This window comes from Mchenga conophoros, linkage group LG19 (genome assembly GCF_057382185.1).
Source record: "Mchenga conophoros isolate Kocher_MC1m ecotype Shallow Benthic linkage group LG19, M_conophoros_male_GT1.1, whole genome shotgun sequence".
NCBI classification, from domain to species: domain Eukaryota; kingdom Metazoa; phylum Chordata; class Actinopteri; order Cichliformes; family Cichlidae; genus Mchenga; species Mchenga conophoros.
Genome location: NC_140544.1, coordinates 24,134,151 through 24,161,773, shown reverse-complemented (window position 1 = coordinate 24,161,773; position 27,623 = coordinate 24,134,151). Strand labels below are relative to the sequence as shown.

The 27,623-nt window shown below is 37.7% G+C and overlaps 1 protein-coding gene across 1 annotated transcript in view; it reads right to left on the bottom strand.

Moving 5' to 3' along the window:
- Nucleotides 1–2,380: 2,380 nt before the first annotated feature.
- The window catches only part of stxbp6 (syntaxin binding protein 6 (amisyn)), a 64,822-nt gene continuing 39,579 nt past the window's right edge, over nucleotides 2,381–27,623 (bottom strand). The window contains exons 3-6 of the mRNA XM_085256822.1: nucleotides 16,487–16,617; nucleotides 16,156–16,321; nucleotides 5,434–5,591; nucleotides 2,381–4,162 (exon numbers count right to left, since the gene is read on the bottom strand). Of these exons, the coding sequence (XP_085112948.1) occupies nucleotides 4,139–4,162; nucleotides 5,434–5,591; nucleotides 16,156–16,321; nucleotides 16,487–16,617 (479 nt within the window). The 3' untranslated portion in view covers nucleotides 2,381–4,138. The remainder of the gene's footprint in view (nucleotides 4,163–5,433; nucleotides 5,592–16,155; nucleotides 16,322–16,486; nucleotides 16,618–27,623) is intronic.

Below are 27,623 nucleotides of genomic sequence, written 5' to 3'. Positions count from 1 at the left end.
AAATAAATGTTACTCATACTTTTACACCTATGCTGTAAACACAATTTTGCAAGGGGGTATTTTTTTATAACGTGGCACTGCAGCATCTACGCATACTTCTACCATTGCTAACAGTCCATTATAACACAGTTTAACATCCTTTGGTCATCTTACTCACCAGCTTGTTTGTTCACTGTACATTTTACACATACTGTATCTCCGTACAGTTTTTTCTATACATATTTCTGTACATCGTTACCTGTATATACAAACCTCAGTTGCTTATGTATAGGACCACTTTGTGTCTTCCTTGTATATCTTGTATTCCCCTTGCTACAGGAGCTGTGTAACACTGAAATTTCTCATCCGTGGGATAATAAAGGTTTATTCTATTCTATTACTGCTTGTAATAAGCAGTTATTACAAAACAGCATATGGATTATATTTTTTAATAAAAGAAAAAAGCAAGACAATATTTTACACTACAAACCTCCTACATAATTACATTGATAATGTATCTGTTACTGGAAATGAATCACGACCCATCTTCAGGTTAGTGATTTGCTCTGATTTGTCAGTAACCAGCATTTACAGATACTGAACACGTCTCAGTCATTTCTTCCATCTCACCACCTGATCCCCTTCCAATGCTAACCAATAAGAGTTGATGTTTTTCAACAAGGCTGGCACACCATCTAGTGGTGTACAGAGGAAATTCAGCTGTGCTTGGTGTATTAATCAAACGTAAAATGTCTTCACAATTTCTAAGTATTTGATTTTTTTTCCTGGATTTGACAAAGAGGTAAAAAGAACTAAAAAAAATTTTATTTTTCAAAGAGCATAATGCCAATTTTGTAGATATAAAACTTCAACATATAAAAACAACATGTGGAAAAAGTAACAGGGTCCTAATGTTTTGTCAATTAGTATGGAATCCAAAACAGTATTCAAATGAACCGGGTTGTAATCTTAGCTAAAACAGTAGACAATTCCAAGAACTTCACTGTTTCTAGAGCTCAGAGGGAGAGAGAGGAGAGATGGTGGGTTTCAAGACAAAAATCTGGGCTGATGCACAGTGCTGTCAGAGTGAGTAATAGTCCTGTGCACAGATTTCAGTGAGTCTTACACTTACTGCTCTCTCTAAAGCTATAGATCAGGTATTTGTTCTGTCACTAACTGTCATCTGTCCTTCTGCTGTGCATATATCTATCTATATATCTATCTATCCTTTCCTCTACTCCCACCAAATTTTTTTCCACACCACCTCTATCGCTTCTGTACCTTTAATTTGTTCTCTACCCACATGTTCACCTGTTTTCTCCCCTTTCCATTCCACATCCACCCCCTTACAGTTCTACCTTACATCCATCATCACCACCTGCCTAGTGTAATTCCTTTCTTCCTTTTTGGAGAACCACCTCCACCTGTTTAGCTGAATGTTTCTTTCTGAAGTTCTCATCTCCCTCATGGTTTTATCCTGGAAATGTCCTCCCAAAACTCAAAACTTATTCCCAAACTGCCACCCAAAGAAAAATATATATATGTACTTATTTTTTAAAGGTCATTAAAATATGCTTAGCAGTTCCAATAGGGGGACCTTAGAGTCCAAACAGAACATCAGTAATGCTTAAGAATGCTAAAATAAGAATTATAAAAACTTACTATTAGCAGTTTGCTTGAAAACCACTTGATTAGACCCATGTCAACTGTTTTATGTTAAAATGGCTGCAGTGAAAAATGTCTAAATACATCCTCTGATGTATTTATTAGTGCGGTGCATTTATTTCCATCACATTTTTCTGACCCCATGTTCCAGACTGGGGTCAGTGAATTTTAAAGATTAGTTCTATCAGCCTTAGACTGTCTAGACTTTCTGCCATTATGGTCAACTTACCCTTTGCAACTGAAACAAGAGAAATGAATCAAATGTAAAAATTATATTTATTAGTTTTAAAGTGACGGCAAACACCAATGAATGCCAAAAGTTTCCCTACTCACGGAAGCATCGTCTTCACCTCCAATCAATTATTTTAAACTTTTGGAGCATCACTGCATTTGTTTAAAATTTTAAAATACCTCCTCATGACTTGTAATACAGATTATTTCATTCAGTTGTAATAAAAGCTACAAACATCTTCTTCAGTCACCTTCAAAGGAAGCTACCTAATTGGGAACGTGTAGCAAAACAACCACACAACTCTGTTTCCAAAGAGGTGGGTTGTTACAGAATGCAATAGTTTGACTTAAAGTCTATATTTAAGTAAATATAATGCAAAGACAATATAAAAATATGCATTTTTTTTCTTCAGTGCTTGCAATGTGCTTATAGGGTTTGGAGTTTAACCTCAGCAGACTGAGGTGAGAGACATAAAAAGAGGCCACAAAAGGAAAAAAGGAAGCATTTTACTGTGATTGTGGAGTGGACTTTATTTCATATCTTACAGTATTATAGATGATGAAAGATGAGGTGGAACTGTGAACATCAGCGAAAATGGCATAAAGACCTCTGAGACACTAAACTTTGTAGCAGTGTTCTGTTTATAAGCCGGAAACAACAATGTGAGCTAAATCCAAAACGGTAAACAGCAGTCCATAAAATCATGGACTTTGATTCCACTGTTTGACTGAACTGCTCGAGTTGGCTATAAAAAGGACACAGAATAATATAAATTTGTCTTTATATCTATTTTTTTATTAAAACAAGTAACATCAAAAGTGTTAGAGGAATAAAAGCACACAAGTGTTAGGCAACCGGAACATTTCATTAGTGAACTCTGTGTTCTGCAAGATAAGGTTCGTCAGTGCATTGTAACATCATGAATTACAAAACTGAAAATATAAAAGAATCAAATACATCTCAAGCGTGAGGGCGGTGTCCTGCCATCAAAGAAGCCAACGTTACGAACAGTGAGCGGATTGAACAACAACAACAAAAAAAGAAACAAACGAAAAAGAAAAAACTAAAAGAAGAAAACTACCACACGCCACTGCTGTTATTGAAGACATTTTCTCCTTTATCAGCATACATATTATAATGACCAACCCAAGTTACACAATAAGCACAAGGTATGACTACTGAAGAGTTTAGAGTTGAAATACAGCCAGGATCAGTTTCAAAGCATCCCCATGTTCAGGGACAAATTAGCTCTACAGACACCGAGATAATAGTAGAAGAAGAATTACATGTTGCTTTTTACAGTGCAGAAGCTACCCCTGTTAACATAAAGTATTAGACAGAGTAATTCATATACTTTAAAAGCTTATTCTTTAAATGAAATCTTCAAGTACACTTCCCAAAATCTATTCCATGTAGTTTAGGTTGTTTTTCAATGACGGACACATAACAAGAGGGAAAAATATTTCAACATTTTTATATCTTGTCACCCAAACCACTCATCACTCAGTCTCATCAGCAGTTTATGAAATCATATCTTAAACTTTTTTTTAACTAATACTGTTTTGATAGATTTTGAAATTATGGTCCGAGTTTAATGTCCAGAAATCAGAGCAGAAAAGGAAACATTAAATGTCAAACAGAAATGTGATCATCCCTTTCATTCGACTTCCCACTCCCACAAATATCTATTAAAATACAACTTAGGCATCAAATCTAGGCTATTTTTACATATGTGTCTTATTTATATGTTATATACTGGCAGCCAATCCAAAGCCGAGCAATCAGAGGGCGCCCTCACTCATAAATTAAGACTTCATAATTACCGCAGCTCTCATAAATAACCAGTATAAATGGGAGCCAAGCTGTTCCTTAGGAGGGAGTAATTGCCGATGATGATTTGGCAACACGTGTACGCTCTCATTTGTGTGTGAGCGAACGAAAAGAGGAAGTGTCTTGAGTGACTGTCATTATCAAGTAGAGTCATAGCTGTGGCTTGTAACTTTTTTTTGGCAAACAGAAGCATGAAACATTCAGTTGACAGTGTCAAGCAGTTTTGTTTACCTCTCTTCGGTCCCCTGCACGATCCGTCTTTAGGAACGAGAAGCACCGGAGTACAGTAACCCAAAACATTAAAATGTTAACATTGTTAACAAATTTTAATCATATTGAAACTTTTACAAAGAATAAAATCTGGAATCCTTCTCCTGTACAGCAACTGGCGATTGCTGACCCTCCCTTAGCCCAGTTGGTTTTGGCAGTGGTCTAACACTTGTGCTTCATGGCAAGCTGTAGAAACATTTGGGTAGGGTTGAAAGACAATAAAGTGAGAGAATGCAAGAAAAGTGTGGAAGACGCACACACAGAAAGACTACAGGTTGGTGCTAAATAATGAGGAGAATTCTACACATCCATCAAGTGGGGGCAGTAAAGTAGCACACAAAAATGAGGGGTTCGGATTAAAGCTGAAGAGTGCAGCTATGTAGCTGTCAACAAGGGATTGCAGAAGTGGACTCAGACGAAGAGTCAAGGTGACCTACTCGCAGCAGTACAGATGCTTAATGTTAAAATGTAGGAAGAAAAAACCCAAATCCTTCACATTCCAGCCAGCCAATCCATTCTCAAAGTCATCCTCAAACAGAATAAGACAAGACTTTTTATCCGTCTCTAAGGTTACCAAAGCGCTTTCAACTGAGGATTTCAGGCAGGCAACGGCATGAATCTTGATAACGTGCAAGACAAATGACAAGTTTGAAACATGTCATATTTCAAACATATTTCATAACACATTTTACTCGATGCTCATGGCATCAAGTGAAATGGGAAACAAAAATGAAAAATTCTTCGTGGGGGTTGTGCAGTCATGCTCTAAAACCACCAAAGCTATTTCCCTGCTTTTCCCCTGTGGTTATTACAGTTTTTGTAATTTCTCACAGCAGGGAAACACGTCTTTTAGCTGTGAGAGGGCCATGCAATACTCTTCAAATGTCTTTCAATTATCTCACCGTGGCTTACAAGGCGCAATGCATCATTCAACTTCAAAAGGTAGCAGATGGCTTTACTATTAAAGTCAATGATATCCCACTATGGCCAGAAATCATATGCCTGTCAGTGAATGGTGTTGTTGAACAGCAAGCTGCAAACCCGAGGCGTCTGATTTACGATGTTGTTAGATATATGATGATCACAATCAGGTGTGCTCGTTACAAAGCAATACAATATTTGCTCTTGTTTTGAAGTAATAAAAATAAAAGATCATGCACTAATAGCCTCATTAAACAGCATGCAATTAGTTTTCCTGACGACGAAGAGATGTGGGATTGAGGCAGAGTGAGGGAACACCCTATAGAGAACTATGAAATGGAGTCAGTGAAGGGGGGAAAAAATGATTATCTTCACAGAGCAGACATGCTCAGGTTTTGGAAAAGGTTTCATCTTCATCAATAATGACTGGTAATTCTGCAACATCTCAAAGTCAGAATTCCAGCGTACTACATTAAAATGGTAATCCCACCTTGCGGTTACATATTGTAATGCATCTTAGTAACAAATGGACTCACCTTGTGTGCAGTGACAGCAAACTGTTCAGCACTGTTCATCATGTCTGCAGTCCTCTCCTCAGCCCGGCCTAATCGCTCACCACGCTCGTTCAGAGCCTGGCTGGCCTTCTGTACAGCACTCGTCACACTGTCTGCAGCTGAGTGTAGTATACTGTTACCTGCAGATAAGGGTAGGAGAGAAGAAGCAAGCCAAGACGTAGGCAAGGGAGGAAAAAGACAAGCAAATGCAACAACAACAAAAAAGGAGTGAAAAGACAAGGGGAAAAGAGAAGAAAAAAATAATGTAAACAGATTAGCTGTCATGAAAGAACTGGCGACATCAGCTCAGGGCTGTGCAATCAGTGACCCTAAGCCTCAGTGTTAATTGTGGAAGACAAAACCATGAAAAACAAAATGGCTTCAAACAGGTGCAGTGTGGGAAGGTGCCTAATGAATTTTCTTCAAAGCTGATTTACTTCAAGGTAGGATCAAGGGAAATTAACCTTTCCCCAACTTGAAAGAATGCAACTGCAACACAAGTAACTCCGAATGTAATGTTTCCTTCAGGAAAGCGGGTTATTCTTGGGGACATTCAGCACTACTTTTCTTCAATTTGAAACTTTCGTGGACAGCTTTGTGATTGCGCTGCCTTTTTTTCCCCCCCTAAACTACAATATAATAACGAACAGATATGTGCTCGGCGGCATGGGCTACCCCGGAGACCCGTAGTGGATATAAGACACAGAGCACATCTTCAGATAGCTGTGGCAGCCCTGCGGATGTTTCCTCTGACAAGACATTAATCTACCACACATTGGGAGTGCTGCCATTATGCACTACTATAACAACTAGACTGGGAACAGCAATCTTCCTGCTGTTTTCTTTTTGTGGAACAGTTGCACTGCTATATAATTTGTCATTTTATACTGATGTAATTTAAGGGAAATGTCTGCACTTTTTTTTTTAACATTTTCACCTCATACTGCTTTGTCCCAATTCTCCTGGAGTTAAAATGGAACTTTCCACTCTGTGGTGAGACAGTCCACTACCAAACATCATTGAACAATAAGAAAATAGGAAACGACAATAAAGGCAGCTTTACTGTAGCATAACATATAACACAACTTTGGATCATTCTGTCTTTTTTGGGCATTGATCTGTTAGCAACCATCAAAAAGGTCAGGTGAGTGAACTTAATTAAAAACAGATATAAAATGATAATATATAATATTAAAAAATATGCATATAATCAGGTTGAGCCAACAGCACAGAGTAAAGCTTGGAAGTACTGAATGTAATTAGGCTCTGATAAGCCTGATTCTATCTTTTTCACAGGAAAGTGCAATATAGGTAGTGTACATCCTCTGGCATCAAGGCAGGTAGTCACCTACTTCAGTGATTATATGAGAGCCCAAAAGCAGACAGTGAGGCCAGCTGGTGCTCCTTCAAAAGAAGTTAACTTGACAGTCAAAGCAATTTATGTAGAGATGTATCAGTACTGCAGCACACAGATGGATGTGAGTATAGATGTTTACACCCATTCATGTGCACACTAAATGAAATGGAAACACACACAAGTTTTCCCTTCAATTTTCTTTAAATTACAGTAAATGAAGCACAGTCAATGTGGCAAACACATCTGGACCTTGGAAGAAAAGAGCCGCATACCTCTTCTTTTTCTATTTAGTATAATGTCTACATTTTAAATTCTGTCCACTGCCAGAGTGCATTTCTACACTTTGTCATTATCATGCACTCCCCATTTGATTTCCTTTTTTTTTTTAAGTTAAAAAAAAACTTTGCTGAAAATATACTTTCTCCTAGGAAATATATTCTCTTCACTAGAAAGGATGAGACCTTTTCACCTTCAGACAGATTCTTCTTAATCCTCTCCTCCTCCAGGGAAGCCCTGGGACTAATACTCCCTTCATCCTCAATATAACCCCAACACTCGAAACCACCCAACACCATGCAGACTCAATAAATATATCTATTTATTTGTCTCCCCACCAATATCACGTCCCTTTTTTTCCCTCTGTTCCCAGAGATGTGTTGCAGGCTGCAACACAGGCTGTAGAAAGTACTCAGATAAAAGACAGGGTGGAGACATTCTGGTTGGTTTTTGATAGGAGGTGCAGTATCAGAAGCCAAATGAAATGTGTAGGAGTAGATTATGTTATGTGGTGCCATCGTTGTGCTGCTCTGAGCCTAGTGTCTGCACTTGAAGTGGAAGCTGATCAGCCACTGTTATCAAAAAAGATAACTTATATGGGTTTTAATTCAAGCTGAAGTTTAAAGTATCTCCTATTATGACACTGATGTCGCACTAGTAAATCTTAAAGAGGAGCTTTTTGTAAAGATTTGTCAATCTGTGACAGCGCTGAATCTGCTAAACCCATGACGCGCCTGTCTCGACAATGTCAAAGGCATTTGGTTATTTTACTCACAGAAATCAACATGATCAGCCAGGGTTTCTCAAACAATGGAGGCTAAAAAAGGCAAGCTGTTTGCTGGCAAAATATTCTAGAAAAATAAAAACTACAAGCAAAGGCAAACATAACAAGGAAGTGGGGTGTGGGGTGGTGGGATAATTCAAAGTCAACCCTTCCTTTTCCACTTTGTCTGTAAGCAGCAGATTACAGCCTGCGCTGCTGTGAGGCAAAGAAAATAACCTGATAGTTATCAACAAGAGCATGTCAGATACACTTCACAAGATGCTGACAGCCAAGTCACATTTACTATTACAATACATGGGATTGATAAGATTGGACACAAAAGATCCATGCTGGAGTGCTTTTAATATTTCAGGCTGTCAGTCTGTTAGAATAAAGCTGTAGGGTATAATGTGTGTGCAGGTGATTTAGGGGAGAGAATGTTTTGCAGTCATTTGTTACGCATTAGCGTGCGCATAACAGCTCCAATGAGATATTATGAATGAGGCTGGTGTTATTCATGCAAATATAAAATGTACTGTCAAGGATGTTGGTAAGTGCAGCCAATGCTTAATGCTCAGTTTCACCTCTATCACCAGCATTTTGACTCTGAAGTACAGAATAGCCCATTTTCATCTTGCATAGAGCTTCTTTGCATTTTTCTATTGTGTTAATCACAATTACCAAAACAAAGTAATATGTGAAAAAAAATTTTCACTAATTCAAAGAAAAGTAAAAAGCAGATTAACAAAAACTTAAACAATACTGTGTACTCACAACATTAAAATAAGAATAAAAACAGCAAATACCTTCAGTTTTACTCTGTTAATTTGGTCATGTTTGCATCACACCTGCTTGAAGAAGATCCTTGGCATTAGGGATGTTCATGACTGAATCTTCAAAATGTTTTACATTTGTATTGTAATACAGCATTCATTCTAAACTTCTTAAATTTGCCCAAATCTAAAAATACCACAAAACATTCAAAGTAGCACTGAAACTAAACTAAGGTGAAACATCTTCAAACTGAAATGAGCAAACCCTTTGTAGAAAGTACCTGGAATTAGACTGAGAAAAAAATGAGAACAACTAAAAAATACAAATACAACCATTTTGATAATACAAAAAACTAACTCCGATACCAATATTATCCTATACTCCTGTTTTTAAAAATTAAAGCAAAAAGGTAAAACAAGGTAAACAAGGATGTGTGTGAAGGATGCTATGAGTATAAAATGCATTTTTCTATTGTAACTGCAATTTTCTGATAATAGTTTATCTTAAACTGAATGTATTAACAATTTTAATGTTTTTGTGATAAAAGGACACCTTTCAATTTATTTTTTTGGATTAAAAAGAGTATTGCGGATGTGTGTGTGTGTGTGTGTGTGTGTGTGTGTGTGTGTGTGTGTGTGTGTGTTTGTGTCTGTGTGTGTACCAGTGGAGAGAACTAAATCAAAGAGCTAAATACATTATAAAGGCCAAAAGAAGCTTTAAACAGAGTAAGTAAAGCTTCCAAGAAATAGAAAAATGCTCCAAAAATTAAATACTTTACATTCTTCTATATGTGGATCAGTCAAACAATGTCTTAATACCTGTCAATGTTTTCCCCAAAGGTTACATTTGTTGTGTAGAAAATGAGCATGGCAGGTAAAGCCCTCATACCAAATGATTTAGACACAAAAGAATGATGTACAAAATGATGGATTAAAATCATAAAACAGACTTCCTAGGAGCCTAAAGGCACAGCCATGCTGCTCCTACTCCAAGATAACCAACCCCCCCGCTGCAGTTTAATTAATGCAAATCTTGACATTACCCACCGCAACATAATGAAAATATAGCTGAGGTTCAAACAAGAAGGGCACATCCCCTTGGCTCCAGATGTACACTTATTATTTCTCTATAGCCAGTTATCCAGTTTCTTTTTTAATCCAATCACTGTTCCACACATTCATCCTGCACCTTTTCCCCATGGTCAAATTACTTTCTTCTATTAAATTTTCACCGCCAAATCTCCATTTAATCAAGCATACTCACTCCCTCCAGCTCCTTTAAGTATCTGTACCCGACTTCCCACCCACCTCAGGCAGCACTTACTTACAATAAAATACATACTGGATACCCTGCATATCAAATAACATCACTTTATTTCAAGTTCCAAAATTTTCTGCTTTTTATTTATTCTCCAGAATTCAGAACCTTAAGTTGTTTAGAGTCACACAATATTTATTTCAACCTACGTAAACTCAATTACGTTCTCCTAATTTTCAAGTCCATGAGTTTAAAAAATGATCTTATTACCAGTATGTATGCATCCTACAGATGTGTGCATTAATTCTGGGACGTGAACCCTGAATGATGCCACAACTTGTTTTCATGAAGGCAAAGGACAGACCTTTGAACAGTTGGCCTTTAGGTTAGTCACAGTTAAGCTGTTTAAAAAGTCTTCAGCAAAGTACTAAATCCTAAATGTAACACAGAGCTGCGCCAGCACTGACAGAAAAATAGCTACTAGGTATTCATGAACTGCCTACTCGCAGCAGCATTAATCAGCAGATTAATGTTAGCATCACACAATGCATTACCAGCCATAATTTCCATGATTACAGTCTTTACTAAGCTTAAATGCTAATTTGTAATATGCTTCACAGGAGTGGAGACTATACTGAGGAAACAATTAGGGAAGAAGCACTTTGTCATTGTGCTACCTTTGAACCCCAGATTGTTATTTACACTCTTGAAGAAAAGAAATACATCATATGAAAACTGTTGGCTTTTCTGACATTCTCCAACAAAACACTGTAATCTGAGATTTTACATTTTTATCATTTAAGTGATTACAAAAAACAAACAAACGGGAAAATTGACGAAACCACTGCCATTTATCACAACCAAATCCTTCAATCCAAGGGTTTTAAGATTAAGGGCAAAAGATTAGTATCTCAATAGGGACCAACCTAGGGAACATGTCTTATTTCAACCTTTGACATCCAGAGTGTGCTGTTATCTTTGCTACCAACGTGACTGGTGTCATCATACTGTGATCTAAAGGAATCTCTAAGGCAAAAAGGGGCTGTGTATGCCAAAAAACAGACTACTTGTCTCTAAAGAACTCCCAAATTTCATTACGAGATCTGCAAGGGAAAAGTCTTTGTAGTCTAAAACGAAAGTCTGAATAAAATTACAAGTGCAGGCAAGGACCTTTAATTTAAATATACTGGTCACAGCTTGGAGCTGACCAAAGACAACTTTTCAGCAGAACCTCATACCAACTCAAGTATCAGGGTTTGGGATTACTTCACTGAATCAAATTATGGCAGTGAGTTATTAATACATCATTAAGACTATGAAAAGATGAAATGTGTTATAGAATGGCTTACACAAATGCTCAGACTGCAATGTTGTGGGCAGTGTATGCAAGGAACGCTTCAAACATTTCATTATCAGCACTATCAAAGTTTTATCAATTGAAAGTTAAAGAACCCCTTTACCAGAAAACACCTTGCAGGCAATAACACCTGCAAGGCGTTTTCTGGTAAAGGGGCTGAGGCCAGGGGGTCTGCTTTCTTTTTTCATAAAAAAATGTTAATATTTTGTTCAACTTCCAAAAGCTCATGTTTTCTATATGCTGTTCAAGTATATCACCTCATCAGTGAGCCCTGTTTCAAAGAAAAACAATTTCAAACAAATTTAAAAAAGCCAACATTTTGTAATGATTTTTTAAATACACATACTGCACCTCTGCACAGATTTCATTAGTGACCATGTACACAGTTTGTTAGAGGGGCCAAGGACAGCGAACATAACTCATATAACCTTTGGATATAAACTCAAAATCCCTTCCAGCAATGTACATCTCATACAGGGACACATGCCACTGAAAGCAATGTCCTTGTACTCACTTGAAATGTATAAAACATGGCTCTCTGTACGGCTTTCAGGGAAAAAAATAGCAAGTACGAGTTACAAGTTTGTTCATTCCTGTCTGAATGAACAATTTATTGTGGTCAGATTTCAAAGTGTAACTACAGCAGAGGGATGATAAATTACAGAAAAAACTGAATCCTTGACTCTTGAGTTAATTTAGTAGCACTGCTGTGCTTTAAGAAGCAATTTGCTGGCGTGGTTAGGCCCAACTTCCAATAACCCTCCCCTAGGAGGGAATAGTTTTTGCAAATCAACACATCTCTTTCCTGACTGGGTGTGTTTTTTTGTGTTTTTAAATGTAAAACTGTGCGGTTTAATGAGCATGAAAATGTTTTCTATCACATTAATCAATACTTACACTGTACATATGGTAAATTAAAACCACAAGCCTTAAATTGTATCTCCACCATTACAAAAAAATTGGACAGAATTGTAAGACTTGTAAAAACATGCTGAATCACTTTACTCATCTAGTGGTGCAGCACCTTACTAAGAGACTGCGTTGCTGGCTTTTACTTCAATTTGTGCCCATTTGTTCAGTTATTAGCAAGAAAATGAAAACACACTCCTATTGTGTCGACATGAGACCAAGGAGACCAACAGGAGCCTTTATATGGTAAGGTAACGACCCCCTTTTGATCAATCACTTGGCAATGGTGGGAAGGAAAAACTCCCCACTTCATGAAACCTCCTGCTCCTTCCTGAGCAGCCATCAGCCATGACCGGTTGGAAGTGATGGGAGGAAGACAAGATACTGTAGTTCCTCAAGCCTGCTGATAAGTGGAACTCATCACTGATTAATAGAAGATATCTTTTCTGAGGTCTAGGTCATATCTAGAATTGGGTGGAGCAAGTTATTCAACTATAAGGGGGCGGGACTTTTAATTTAGCGCTTACCTCGTCTTAGCAGATGACCTTGATGTGAAACAAATTCTTTCCTCCTTCTGTTCAAAAAGACCTTGCAACGGAAAATGACTGAACCTACATCTTGGCCTTCTGTGACAAGAGAATATCAAAAGTCATGATCAGCTTTGTTAAAACACGCAGGTTGGAATTGGATGAGAGGGACTGGATTATTGTGTTAAGCACACAAGTGTTCAGTTCTTTTTTTAATAAACTAATGCAGTTAGAGTTTGGTTATGTATAAATGGGTCACACAATTAATCCTGTATAAAATGTATTTAGTGTTGAAGAAATAAAGTTTAACGAAAAGGTTTGGAAACACTTTGGAATTACAAATATTTTCAGCACTGATCATTAATGAGCCATAAAATGTGGTCTGATGTTTGTCCAAGTCACAATTATAGACTAACACAAATTTGCCTAAACTAATGACACACAAACATTTGTACTTCATAATTATTAGCAGCCCAAGCTGGAAAAATTCAGTGCCCCCGGCTACAATTAAGGCGTAAAAATTCAAATTACTGTCAGTCTGGTTTTTTCGAGGAAAAACTGTTTGTGTAAATCATGGCTCAGTCATAAAATACTGACACAGGGCAATCAAAAGACAAAGAAACACTGACAGTTTCATGCATCTCTGTGAACAGTTTCAGATGAATGGCTAAAGCTCTTCTGTATGGAACTTGCATGTTCACCCTGTGCAACACAACAGCTCTGACACTGAACCTTTTTATGCATGAATACCTAACACTGTTCGAGTTGCAAAGGTCATGTTAGAGGAAGCATTAGGTTTGAACTCTGCAAATGTTGAAGAAACACTGACGCCGAAACTGCATTAGGCTAACTGCAAAAGATTTCCATTCATTCTCATGAAAATATGCTTGGTTTTTGAGGTGAAAACATTCTTAGAAATTGCACATAATGGCACCAGGTGTTCGCGTCTCTCTAGAAAAGTCTTAACCCATCATTTCTCATTAAGGGAAATCATTAAACATTAAGTGGAAAAACAGGAGAAGCAAAATTAATTCAGAATCAACTCACGAATACATGCCAGTTAGACAGGTGGGAATTGGAGTCCAACATCGTATAACAATGTGGGCAACAGCCCAACTCGGCACTGATAACAACTCAATTAGCACACTGGCTGCTTTTATTTCTGCACTGATTACATGCCTCATCAAGGATCAAAAACATATGCCCATGCATCTGAACCGTAATGTTCTGAGAGAAGGCTTTTAAAAAAGATAGGAAGAAACGAAAAAAGAATATAAAACATCTAACAAAAATATAAATATACATACAGGCTAAGGTTCAAAGTTGCTCAAGATCTAAATAACAAATAAAAAAAATGCAAATGTAAATGAATCATGATATGAAATCTTTCAATCACTTTAATTCGTCACTACATCATTATCAGACTAAACATCATTTGAAATGATGGTTGTGTTAAAAGGCACTGCATGGATAAGCAGTATTTACATCCGTTTGTTACTTTCAATGAACTTTTGTAGTGTCATGTAATCATCATCAAGAAGATGTTAAACAATGCTCAAATGCAACCTGACATTACCTTTTACATTTGGGGTATGCATGAGAAAACACTTTTTACTGTGCATTAATATCATGCTTTACCTTTGCCATCTTTAATGACAGCACATCACACCATCTGCAGGAATGCAAATCAATATATTTGCATATGCACTGCTTTGGAGCTTGATTGCTACTAACTACTAGCAACACTGGAATTATCTGCCTCACATTTCTACCTTTGTCTTTATAGGACTCTGCCATCTCAGGTATTGCTGTAGTTAGTCTCCCACAGTTATGGTCCCACACCTGAGCAGCGTCATGATTTTTGTTTTGCACTGGTGTGAGACTTAAACTGGAGTGGACAGGACTGGCAGTATCCTCTTTGTTCATTCTGTTATGGTGAAGTTTTTGATCCATCACGCTAAAGCTTCCTCTACAGATGATGGTTACATATCAGATTGCTTCATGGTCAATAGCTTCTTTTACAACTACCAGTTTGGCATGTACAAAACTGTATTTGAAATAAAACTTTATTACAAGTATTTATATCATGAATACTATACTATTTATATCAGAGCTACACTCCTCAGATTTATTAAACTTTGTATGGTAAAATCAATGCTACAGTGCATTGTAATTTTCTAAAACACCGCAGGCATGTATTTGATATACAACATTTGCAGTACATAATGCATCCTACTCTATGAACCCTGGGTTAATGCTCTTTGGTACACCACTACCTTCCCACCTACACATACAAAGTACATCCCAAGTTCATTTGAAGAGAGCTAAATATGAGCATATATTTCAGAGTAGGAGGAAAGTCATGGCAATATAACAATGCTGAGAAGAACTGGCAGGTTTGTCATCAATGAATAGATGATGGGCTCCCACGCACAGTAAGAAAAATGGGAACAATACAAATCTGAAATTAACTACAGTGTCATTATACACATAATTTATATTTCAGTCATTAGTCCCTACATTCTACTATATGTCCGATAACACTTTTTAACTTTTAACCTACAAATTCACAAAACTGGCCCTTTCATATCATGAGGCGACGTACATAAGGAATACCACAAATCACAGGAACTCTCAGTCATTATTATTTATAGATTTTTCATAAGATTCACAATCAAAAAGTCCTGTTTTTCAGAAATATCTATTTCTGGTAGCAGATTTCTTTATGGGTTGTGCAGGAGGACACAACACATGGGTCAGCTGGGGAATGCGTTTTCATAAATATTTCTATGAATAATACAATAGGCTGAGCAGTTCTCAAAGATGAAACTTGGAGGCAAAAACAGATCAATATCTGATTAAGCCACCCAGGATGCTGCATTGTTACCATCACTACAACCCACCTACAGTAAACAAACCTCTTACGGCAGGGAAATTACCAAGTATGGTGAAAACATTTGGCAGCTGATTATGCAATGACTCGTTTGATCAGCACCTCCTTGCTTGTTAGTTGGGCATGAAATACACTTTTTAAAAAAAACAAAAAAAAAAAAAAACAGAGGTTAGTGTTCAGTTGAGTGTTTGCTCACTGATTCAATACCAGTGTCAGAGTTATTTTAAAGGGTAAAAATCATTCAAAAACAATGATTCTCATCAGGCACACAGCAAAATGTGTTAAAATAGGGAAAATTATTATTTAGTGTTCTAGTGTGTGTTTATATGTGCTGTATAACCAGCTGATCTGTGCCAGACGCTTTGAGTCACAACTGATATATTTCGTTGGACATCCTCTTTGACCTCACGTCAGCAGAGCGCCCAACAGATGCTGTGTACGAGGAATAAGCATGCATTTTCATACACACCAGGTGCTGTTTGTCATCATACGTAATTAGATTCAGACTGGCTTACAGCACAGCATGATAGCAGCGAGTCTGGCGCTGTAGAGCCAGTGGATTTTGAAAAGTTTTGTTTTTTTTCGTCTTACCCCCTAGCAGTTTGGACTGACAGTTGACAAACTCTGGCTTCCGTGCTGAGCTGTAACGCTGGCAGGTGTGGTGGAGAATCTGGATAAAGGTGCACTTCTCCCCTGATGAACCAGCAACCCACTGATCGAAAGCGGTATCAAACATCAGGTCAAACTCCGGACAGTCCTTGGAACAGCAGTGAAAGGGAGACACCAATAAGAAGTGAGAGTGTGTAGTAAGGGAAAAGGAACAAGAAGTAACTATAAGAAAATTGAGAACGGAGTACATAGCAACATGCTTTGAATTAGCAATACTTGTGTTCACTGGGAAAGGAGAAGGGAAATTACATACTTTGTTGGGGTCAATGCCGTTGACCTGCCGTAGCTGGTCAATTGTCCACTGTGACCTTTTTACAAAGGCAGATGATCCTTGGAACTGCTTCACCTTTGTGATTGAAACATGGGATGGTTTCTTGTTCGTCACTGTAGAAACAAAAGCCAAACAAGAGTAAGGCCTAATGGAGCAATAATTAAAACAACATTAAATTTCAGAGTACGAGGTTTCTGTGTAACCTGTAGACCCCATGCACATGATTCCCAGACAAGTTTTGATTAGGAAAATTGGACAGCTCAGGTCATCACATGTGGAATATTAGTCAAGCAAAAGTCACGAGCTTCCTTTCTGTAGGCGGCAGAAACAAAGGGATCCATTAACAATGATTACTTCGCTTCTAGAGCCAACAGCAACAGAGACCATGATAAACATTTCCTATTAGAAGACACAGCCTAACCCTGAACAGATACGCCCTGTAAACATGGCTTTTTTATTATTCATACCAATCTGTGTGCAGTAATCTTATATACAGTAAACTGCGCTATAAATTTCTGTTGTGCTCTAACAACATAATGCCATATTTTTTACTACACTACTTTGAAAAACATAAAGTCTTGGCTATATTGTTTCTGTCACCAGAAAACAGTGTGGGACACAGCTCCGGTCTCTGCACTGATGTGATGCATTTCTTCTGCACTGCTGACTAAAACTAATTGAAAGACATAATATGAGCTCGGTGGGGGTGGGGTGAGGGGCATTTAAACAACTCGCCAAAAACAAATGAATAAAATATAATCTAAAAGTGCTTATTAGGTGCTGGGGATTTTTTAATCAGTAACTTTAGTATCTACAAATCAGAGTTAATTGCCAGCTGGTTGATAGCATATTCTTTCAGGTATTTTATGTGTAGTTTAGTATATATGACTAAGGCTTCACTCAAACTCCTGTCCTCAGCTTCCCCTCCAGTTATCCAAGCATTGCAGAACATATGTTTATATTGCACTTCTGTGTTTAACTGTAGGTTGGCATTTGAGAATAAGACCACCAGATTTCTGTAGCGCGTCAAGGCTTTTAGTTTGGACAAAATGTTCAAACTAAAAGACTGTATTTTGGAGCTCTGTGTCATTCTCAGGGACAATTGGTCCTGCGCTGCTTTTTTAACCCAGGCAGCAAAGGTCTGCTTCCGCTCTCTCATATCCTCCATTGTGTCATGTCAGAGAGATGGAAGTGTGTGGGTCACTTTCTCTGCATTCTCTCCAGTTTTTTACCCTACACTTCTTTTAAAAAAAACAAAAAACCCCAAGACTATGCTGTTCCATTTTCCCTGTTGTTCTGGTTCACTTTTTGAAAGACTTTCCACGCCTGTTTCTGGAAATGGAAAATAAAGGTAGGGCTGAATGTCAGGCCAGTAAGCAAACTCCCATGAGATGAGAGATCTTTGGATACATTTTGTGTATCCATTTAGACAGCTGCAGTTCATACTTGAGTTGCTGGCCCGGGTGGAACAGACAGATAGATGAAGACAAGCATTTCTTCTTCTTTCCTACAACACCTTCCTCATCTTTTCTTTGAGAATTTCAATCAGATAAAGAATCACAACCATGATTAACAGATGAACAGAATGATCACATCTGTCTTGTGTCACAGTGAAGGCTAATAGGAGCTCTTGAAAGCAGAAAATTTCATAAAGCAGACGACAGGCTCGGTGTAATGAACCAATGTGCTGAAGGGTAGAAATGCAGAACCTAAGGTCATTCACTTCCCAGCGAGAATAATTTATCTTTTACTTACACTGGTGGCAGATGATAGGCTATAATACAGAGCCACTACTCTCCTCAAAATTATCAAGTAGAAATTGTAGAAAATGGCCTACTCGTCATGGCGCAGGAATTAATCCTTATTTTCTATTATCAATGAATGTCATTTTTTCCCCCCGAATTAATTCAAATGTCCTTTCTAAAAAAAATGTAATTTCAAATTTATATCCATCTTAAAATGGGGAAAAGTGGGTTATCCTTATCTTTTCAGCATTTTGATTAATACGGTGCAAAAATCTTAAGCCACTCTTCATTTCTCTGTGCTCTGCTGGAAAATGGGAATGGTGCAATGATATATTGAAATGTGAAACATACACTGAAATCCAGTGTATTGGGCAAAGATTCAATGGCAATGAATTTGAAAGTCAGTATTTGGTTTAAATGCCTTCAACGCAGCCTGAACTGTCTTAGGAAAGTGTTCTTTTAATTTCTTCAGGGAGTCTTCAGGAATAGTTCTCCGAACCTCGTGACGGACAAAGCTCCTTTTTGGATGTTGGCTACTTTTTGTTCTGTTCTCTCTCTAGATGATCCCACAATGAGTCGATAATGTTGAAGTCTGGGGAGGTCAACAGGGTCAATGGGGAGGTCAATGCATTACTTAGTGTTCCACTGTGCGTTTTTCTATCCAGGTACTCACTTACTGCATTGGCAGTGTGTTTGGGCTCATTGCCATGATGAAAAATGAAGCCAAGCAGATATTTTACAGATAGCATTGCATAACAATAAAAATCTCTTCTGTGTTTCTAATTTAATCAATTTCGTTATTTCCCCATGTAGCGTCACATGCATCTTCTCAAGTCCTGGGTCAGGTCTTTGTTATATTTTTCTTATTTCTCAAGGGTATGACTTAAAATCCTGTTCACCTGCTGTAAATAGTTTTTCAGGCCTGCCACCTCTTCTGTTCTCTTTCATTTCTCTTTCTCTTTTTTTATTTTGTTTAAGGACACAATGCACACCCTGCTGAGACACAGGTCAACAGGTCTTTCAGAATCAATTTGTTAGTGCAAACATTCTTTGTTGTTATTGGCATTTTCAATAGATTTAACCAAAGAAATGTGAACGAATGTGATTTTGCAATAGATACAGTTCAAAATTGGTCAAGTTTTCTGTTATGTGAACACAACACTGGTCCATTTCCCTTGAGTTAGGTGCCTTTTTTATGCTTGAATGGTTCACAGGTCATAGGCTCCAGCGCCCCCCGCGACCCTGAAAAGGAGAAGCGGAAGCGAATGGATGGATGGATGGTTCACAGGTCAGTGTTAAGTGGAGTTACAAGGACTGGACTAAAATTGAGCCAATGTTCAAAAGATTTTTTTATTAAACTTGAATTTTAGATGCAAATACAAAGAAATTAAGGTTGGCTCAAGATTGATAAATTACTAATCTATCAAATGTTAAGCATGATCTGTCTCTTTATTTGGCTGAAGATGCCAAGCTCCACAATGAAATGTGACTAGAAATCCTTTTCACAAAATGTATTCTGACTCAAAGCTGAACAGTCAGTCGCAGCAGGAGAATGCAACATGCTGAAAAGACACCAAACACATACACCAACAGTAGCTTTACAATATACTGAAGCAGCCACTGATGTCAAGGCTCATTGATTGTAAATTTCTGCACCCACAGCATACTGTGTAGAACACAAACGATGATAAAAATAAAATCATGTATATGAATGAGTACGACCCCTCAAGCCTGAGCAGCTCTGACTGACACATTCTTGCATATACACTGACAAATCACTGGCTTTTCTAGTCAGGCTGTTTTCAAAGTAATCACACTGACTCCAGGATTAGAATAACGCAGAAAAAAAAATTATATGTCACATGAGAAATGCACACCAAATGCATACTTAATCATCCCTGGTTCACATGAAGAGGGGAGAAAAATTACAGCAAATTTAATTGGGTGGCACTGTTTGCCTAAGTATCTTTTTCACTATACGATGACATTGCAATGTGACTGAACTACTGAAATGTGTGAAAGAGAGCCGCTGTCTCAAGGCCATGGAGCTAAATTGTCAAGGCATCAACACAGAGATCTTAATCAAACTGCCAGACACCTTTGAGCCTCTCAAATCAATTTCATATTCAGCTGTTGACTCCCACCTTGTCTGAGTGGCTCCCTGGAATATTAAAACAATTACTGAAAGTTCGAAGAGCTGGCGTTATTGAAATAGCAATCAAGGACGAGAAAACCTATACTGAAGCTCTTGTAATAAATGAACTTTAAACTGCTCTCATAATAAATATATTCACTTAGACACCAAGTCTGGAGAACAGCACACTTTAGCAAAGTAAAAAAAGTAAGGAATTTATGAAGCATGTTGAACCCATTTTATCAATACTTAATATCCAGTGTCAGTAAGCTTGTCTTTTTGTACAGTATCATGTATCACTGTTCTGCTGATTATAAAACTAAAAAAATGAATTTTTTAGATGAGTGGTTATGTTGGGTTTCTCAATTATTCTGTTCACTGAGTTTGAGTTATTGTGATAATACAAAGATGGATGAATACATTATCCCTTCCTGAACATAAAATGAACAATCTGTAATGTGATCCATTTCTCTCAATTTTACTGCAGGAGTCACACCCTTAAAACATTATTTGTATCACAAGCTGAGACCGAACAAATAACACCTGACTAACTAGTGCAAGTAAAAGCCAAGAGATGACCACAACCACTGAAAAGCAGCCAAACACATTGTTTCTATGTGGGCTGGCTATCAGAGGAAGGCCATGCTGAGGTTCCTGTCTGACTATTTTCTCATGCTCTGATGGTGACATGCTTTCACTTCCTCCAGTGGATCCCTTGTTGTGTTTGGCTATGTGCAAGTAGTGCTGCCTGAAGGGAAACCCGTACTGTACATTTCACCGACTGCAGAGATCAGAGGAAAAATTCCTGGAATCAACTTAACTTCAAGGAAACATGACCCCAGCTGTGGTTGTTAATAGAAATGTGAGCATGAGGTGGTGTTCTGGCACAGGCTGTAAACGACATAACAGATCATGCAATGATTGTGTGCATTACCGATTGCATATTGGCATTGTTGGAAATATCAAATAGAGTACTATGAAAACAAATGTTATCCAGAAATATTTTGGTAAACTAACAACATTATAACAGCTGGAGAAAATGAAAAGAGCAGACAACGAAGTGCCACCCACATAGGCATAAAATTAAAACCTTCCTTCCCTTATAAAAACACAGCATCATCTTCATGTCAACACTGACACTTATCAAAAGCGTGCAGCCAAAGGCAAAGAGCATCAACAGTTTGGCCCAGCACAGCAAAGCTTTGAAAACTAAAAAATCTGAGAATAACAAAAGATCACATCAGATATGGAAGATAATGTGCACAGTCTGGGAAACGCTGTGTTGTAGTCGAGTGTTTCATCACTCACCCACCAAGAAGAATCTAAAGTGTGGCTAGATGAGACACTCAGCTTCGTCCATAAACAAAATTCTGTCTACTTCACTTTGTACTGAGAGGCTGTAGTCATCTTGTTATATAGTTGTTATATCAATGTCATGATGTTTTTAATTATTTCACTTCTTTGTTTCCCTTCTTCAAAGAAACCCATTGCAGCATCCATCTCAAACAGGTCGGCTAAAGACCTCTTGAAAATGAGGCTCTTTCCATCAGCAGTCAATTGTCTATTTACTCCAGCGTTAGGCACATGCAGTTGCCATAGCGATTTACATTTATATGGCAGAAAGAAAGAAAAGACACTCTAGATGTCCATGTGCAAGTTTTTGACACAGTCATTGATACAGTAAGAAAAGCTAATGGATGCTAATTGCTGGACTACAAAGAAATACAGCGCAGCAGTTTGTTTGTCTTGGCTTGGGGCTTTTCTGTTTGTAACAAAAGAGTGCTCTCCAGGGATAGATGATATACTAAACATATGACGCCACATTAGTCATTATTAAACCCCAAGGCAACTAAGAAAAAAAAAAAAACATTGGGAAAAAGTTCAAAAATTGTTTATCACTGTTTAAACGCATAGTTTTCATTTATCTCAGCAATTAACCTTTGGCATTTTTCAGCTGGGTGTTTAGCTCATTTCACCTTTAAACTGTCTATTACAATACACCCTGCTCATTCCCCTCTTCTGCCTTCAGAACTTCGTTAATTCTTCATGGCAGCGATTTAATGAAGTATCTGAAACATTCCCCAAAGATTCTGGAAAAGGTTGACATGACTGCATCATGCAGTTGCTGCAGACTTGTTGGCTGCACATTCATGATGTGAATTTCCAATTCAGACCACATTCTGCTGTTGTTGCCTATCTGCTGCAGAGTTTCATGTGTTGTCTGTTTAGAGATGGTCTTTTGCATACCTTGGTTGTAATGACCAGTTATTTCAGGTATTGCCTATCAGCTTGAAGCTCTCCGACCAAGCTCCTCTCACTTCATTCTCTACACTTTTGGTGTGTACTCATGGTGTGTACTTCAGCAGTCCATCGTGACCATGCAAATTCACCACGTTCCTGCCATGCGATTCGTTTATAAATGCGTTAACAAGCCGTTAATAGTTGTGACTAATAAAGTGACTCATGAGTGTACGTGAACTACATATTTCATGACAAGAAGATCTATATTTGCAGATTAGGGGTTTCAAATACTGGACCATCCTCTTTCTTGGTATCAAGAATGAAAGGTAAACATTTAAGCAGTTTGGTCAACAGGTTCAGTTTTGTTGTTTTTTGTTAGAGCTGTTGTCTGAGGGCATGTCTAAGACTTTTTTCTCCATCTGGGTCCGTGATTACAGGTCTATTTTAAAGCTGCCCCCACTTTGCTCGAGTTGGAACACACTGTGATCTTGAGAAAGAAGCTGTCACGCCAGTGAACCACTGCACAGGCTAGACTGGCAACACCAGCCTGAAACAAAGGCCTCTATAGTCTATTCATGGCTTTGAAAACAAAGTCAGTGCTGTTTACAAGTTCTTCTCAGTCATGACGGTGCCATAGCAGTGACAAGGCACCAACAGTAAAAGGGAGACCATATGATGAATATCGGCTATACAGATTAGCTTTCGACTCTTATCAGTGACAAGTTTCTCACACAACAGATACAGACACCATTAGATTAACATCGCACAAACAATAAAGCAGTTCATCCCATGACAATAGTATTACAATAATGCCCTTAATCACAACACAGATTCAGTTTTAAGTGACAAAGCAACTTGTATGACTGAAAATATTTTATTGCTTGGGATGTTACAATAGCAGAAATGCAATAACATGTTAAAAAAAAACAAAACAAAAAAACTCTGAATAGGTATCTGATATGCCTATACCTGCTAGTGTCGGGTCCCTTGCTGTCTAAAACAGCAAACAGGAGACCAGGATTTATATTGGGGAAAAAAATACAACAGCGCACCACTTTCAGGTCTGCTTAAACTGAATGTTAACTAGAGAATGAATGGATAGCATTTATATAAAAATGTGTGCATCCATCATGTTCAAACAATATGTTCGAAATAAAACAAGTGTCCTTGTTAGAAGGAGCTTCTGAAAGTCAACTTGTTTTTTCATTTGAGCTAAGAATTTCAAAGCCAAATGAGCTTTTTAAAAAATGCACATTGTTGTAGATGCTTCTTGCCTGGAGTCGCATCTGTTATCCAGCCAGTTATAACACTTACCCAAGGACAACACATTAAAAGGATTCCGGAGGCTTAACAAATCGTGTGTCAGCTATTCAAACCTCAAACTCTCTTCAGAAGCACCAAAACTTCTTTAGTTCAGTTCAAATCAAAGCCACTGAAGACGTTTTCATGAGTATGGCTGAACTTTAGGCTCCCCTTTTGTTTTGCAAGACTACAGAAATTGATCATCTTCTGTGTGTAATATATGCCAGTTTTTTTCTGTTCACGCAAAGATATACAGGCAGGTGACAAACGAAACAAAAACAAACATTTGACCAGATTGTTTTATGCTTGGCCGGCAGTAGAGCAAAGGCAGTCCATGCATTCATGGACATCCCGCCTACCTGCAGTGTCCTTGCCATCAATGGAAGCAGCATCAAACATACAAAACCTAGAGTGAAATCAGGAGTTTCCACTGCAGACACTGTCTGTACGTTTCATGTTGTATTTTTAATCTTTGATTTTTTTTTTTTTTTACCACACTTCTTCCATTCCGGGTGAACTACGCTGTAACCGAGCCATTTGTCAACTGCATGGATGGAGAAAAATGAAAACCGAACGCAGATGAACACATTTTGGGGAAATGATACTTAATAGTGAAGCGATTCAGTGCATTTGCTATGCTGTGAGAGCATTTTGCTGCCATGCCTTGAATGCACTTGTGTCTGCAGAGAGGATGCTTCAAAATGATCGCAAAAGAGCACCAAAGACCATGAAGACCATGTTGTTCCAGAAGCAATTTCAGGAAAGTAGTACACAGTGTACTTTCTGTGTACTACTTTCCAATAAAGTAACTGCAAAAGAAAAACATTATCAAAAAATATTAAGTAAAAGAAACCCATTTTACTTTCCATAGCGACAGATCAGAGCAGTTGTCTTTTTCATCTTCTCTCCTACTCCTGAACACATCCAGGGAAAAAACCAAAGCCTCTTGTGAGGTCTGTATTCCCTTGAGCTCATCCACCACCCACTGCTCCAAGGACTCCGCTATTCAGGCTAGGCTCCAATCCACATAGCAGACATTCCTCTGGAGCCAGAAACCAGGGATACAAGGAAACATTTTATTACAATGAGGCCTTACCTACAGTGGTGATGTTATGGGATTTAAAAAAAAAAAATTATTCCACATTATTCCACTTTGCTCAAAAAGTAAGAAGTGCGCAGCGAGAGTGAGGGAGATCATAAAGTAAGGTCGTCAGGTTTTGTAATACATTCTCATATCTCTGTGTAGAAAAAGATAAAACGCATACGAAATGAGTTGCATGTGCCAAACCTTCTGGTGCACATTAATAGGCAAAGACCTCATCGCAACCCAATCTGCATATCGTCACACAATAGCAAGAACTGGTATATCAAACAGTCAAAACAAGGCACATTCCTCCACACTTACTCCTTCAGGATTGCCTAAAATGATTTCCCTGGAAAATATGCACTCAAAGTAAAAACATCTTGTGTCAAACTTGGGTTCAATAAGATCTGACAAAATTCTTTATTTAGTAATAACCGGGTTGTGAGCCCAGATGAACGGTGCGTTCAGCTGAAATCAAATATGTTGTTTATGATCCTGAGACACCTCTTGAGGAAATGCTGTAAAACCACCAGTTTTATTATGTAAATCGTCCTCTTATAGCAAGTCCAGCTTGCTATAATTTTATCCACTGATTTTAGAAATACTAGAGTATTTATTACTTGTCTGGGTAGTCTGACTTTCTATTCTGTGATTGTCCATCAGCTCCTTAAGTTGCTCACAGCTGAAATGACAGTTTGATTTGGATTAAATATGAGTGAGTCAAGCAAGTGTATTCTACCTTTGGCACTAAAAAGTGAAATCAAATGAATCAAAATAGTGTTTTTCAAGCTTGTTGCCAGATTTCATTTCCCAGCCCATCTGTTCTCTTTCAGACAAGGTTTAGTAAAGCACTGACTGTATGCAACATTGAAAAGCAGGTGTACACATTACTGCACTTCCTCCAAATATCCAAGAACCCATACTGTTCACTCTTCGTACACTTTTAAAAAAGCTATAAGGAGAAAAAGGAGAGGAAAAGACAACATTCAAAAGATGATTTTTGTCTGATTTTTTTTTATTTATTTTTTTTATCTAAAGTACAAGTATGCCAAGTACAATGCCACAAGGTTATTTCTTTCTGCTTTGATACACCGTTTACTTGTTATAAGATTAAAGCTAACAAAAAAGGGATTGGCATTTGTTTGATGTTCCCATTTAAAAAGGGTGTGTAGGCTTTTGTTCAAAAGTATAAATCTTATGTACAAGCATATCTACAAGTTGTATGTGAATCCGGATGTGGTGTGACACCTGGATCTGTGTGTGTGTGCATGAATTTATGCGGTTCAATACATCAGGAGTTTAGATTTGGCTTGTACTGATGCAGACAAGATCCTTGCTAATTATGTGGCTACAGGTTTTACAGAGTAAGGTCAGTACATGTCCACAAAGTCGAAAATGTAAATCTACATGTAATATTTTCACTGTCAAATATATTTTAGTGGGGCTTATTATACTGCATGAATACCATAGATGAATTTTGAAGTAACCACACTAGTAACCACAACTGTCATAAACACAGCTAAAGAAACTAAACAATTAGCAAATAATGCACTTTGCGCAGAACAGAAGGCTCCATTATGTATGTACAACAAAGCTCATGAGTTATTAAAATGGCATTTTTAAATTAAGGCAACCTGGAGTAGTAAATATTATTTTAAATAATTTAATTACATTTTTATAATTGTATTTTTTTTTATTATGTCACATATTCTTAAAATATTGCTCAATCATGCTTCTTGTTCTCTTTCTTATTCATTAAAGTCAATTTTCATTGTTCCATAATGGTAAAAGTAAGTTTGCCTAATTTATCAGATTTTATTTTCAGTTATGGTTTTGGCCTCCAAGAAGAGAAGAATTCATTTTGTCTTCAGTCACATGCTTTTGGCCCTCTTAAAAGTCCAGACTTACTTACTGTTTAGTTCACCTTATGTGGTGATGAAATGAGATTTATCTAAAGAAAGTCAATAAGTTTAACAAGGTTTCTGTGGGAGCCTAGCTCCATGTCACACTTCCCATGGCTTTCACACTGGTTTCCCATGGCGTGCAAGTCTGCGGCAGCCTCCATTACGCCTTTATGCTCCCATACACCTCAGGTGGTGGACACTGTGACTGACAGGAACTGGTGGTTGCCCTTGTGAGACAAGCTTAATGATCAAAAACTACGCCTTGTCTGTGCCTAACCACCGACTAGACAACCCTGTGCCCCCACCCATGTCCTCCACCTCCACCAATTTTATTGCCCCTGTTTAATATAAAGTTTAAAGATGCTGAAATTTAAGGACAAATAACAAAGAAAAAAAATTGCCATAATCGAGCAGTCCAAAAGAAGCAAATGGATCAAAGCTTCTGGTTTTTTTTTTTTTGAGTACTAAAAGGAAGTTAGTCTCCAATAAAAAGATATGGCTACAGTCACCACGCAGTTTGTAGTGCTTGGAACATGATATTGTAACACATTCAGTATGTTGATAGTCATTAAAAAATGATTATTAATCTGATAACATATTGTCATTTATAATGAAAAGTTAGGACGGTGGCAACAAAACATCTAATGAGGTTAATTAGTAACACAATTGTGTCCAAAGTGAACATGTTACAGAAGCAGCATTTCAGAAG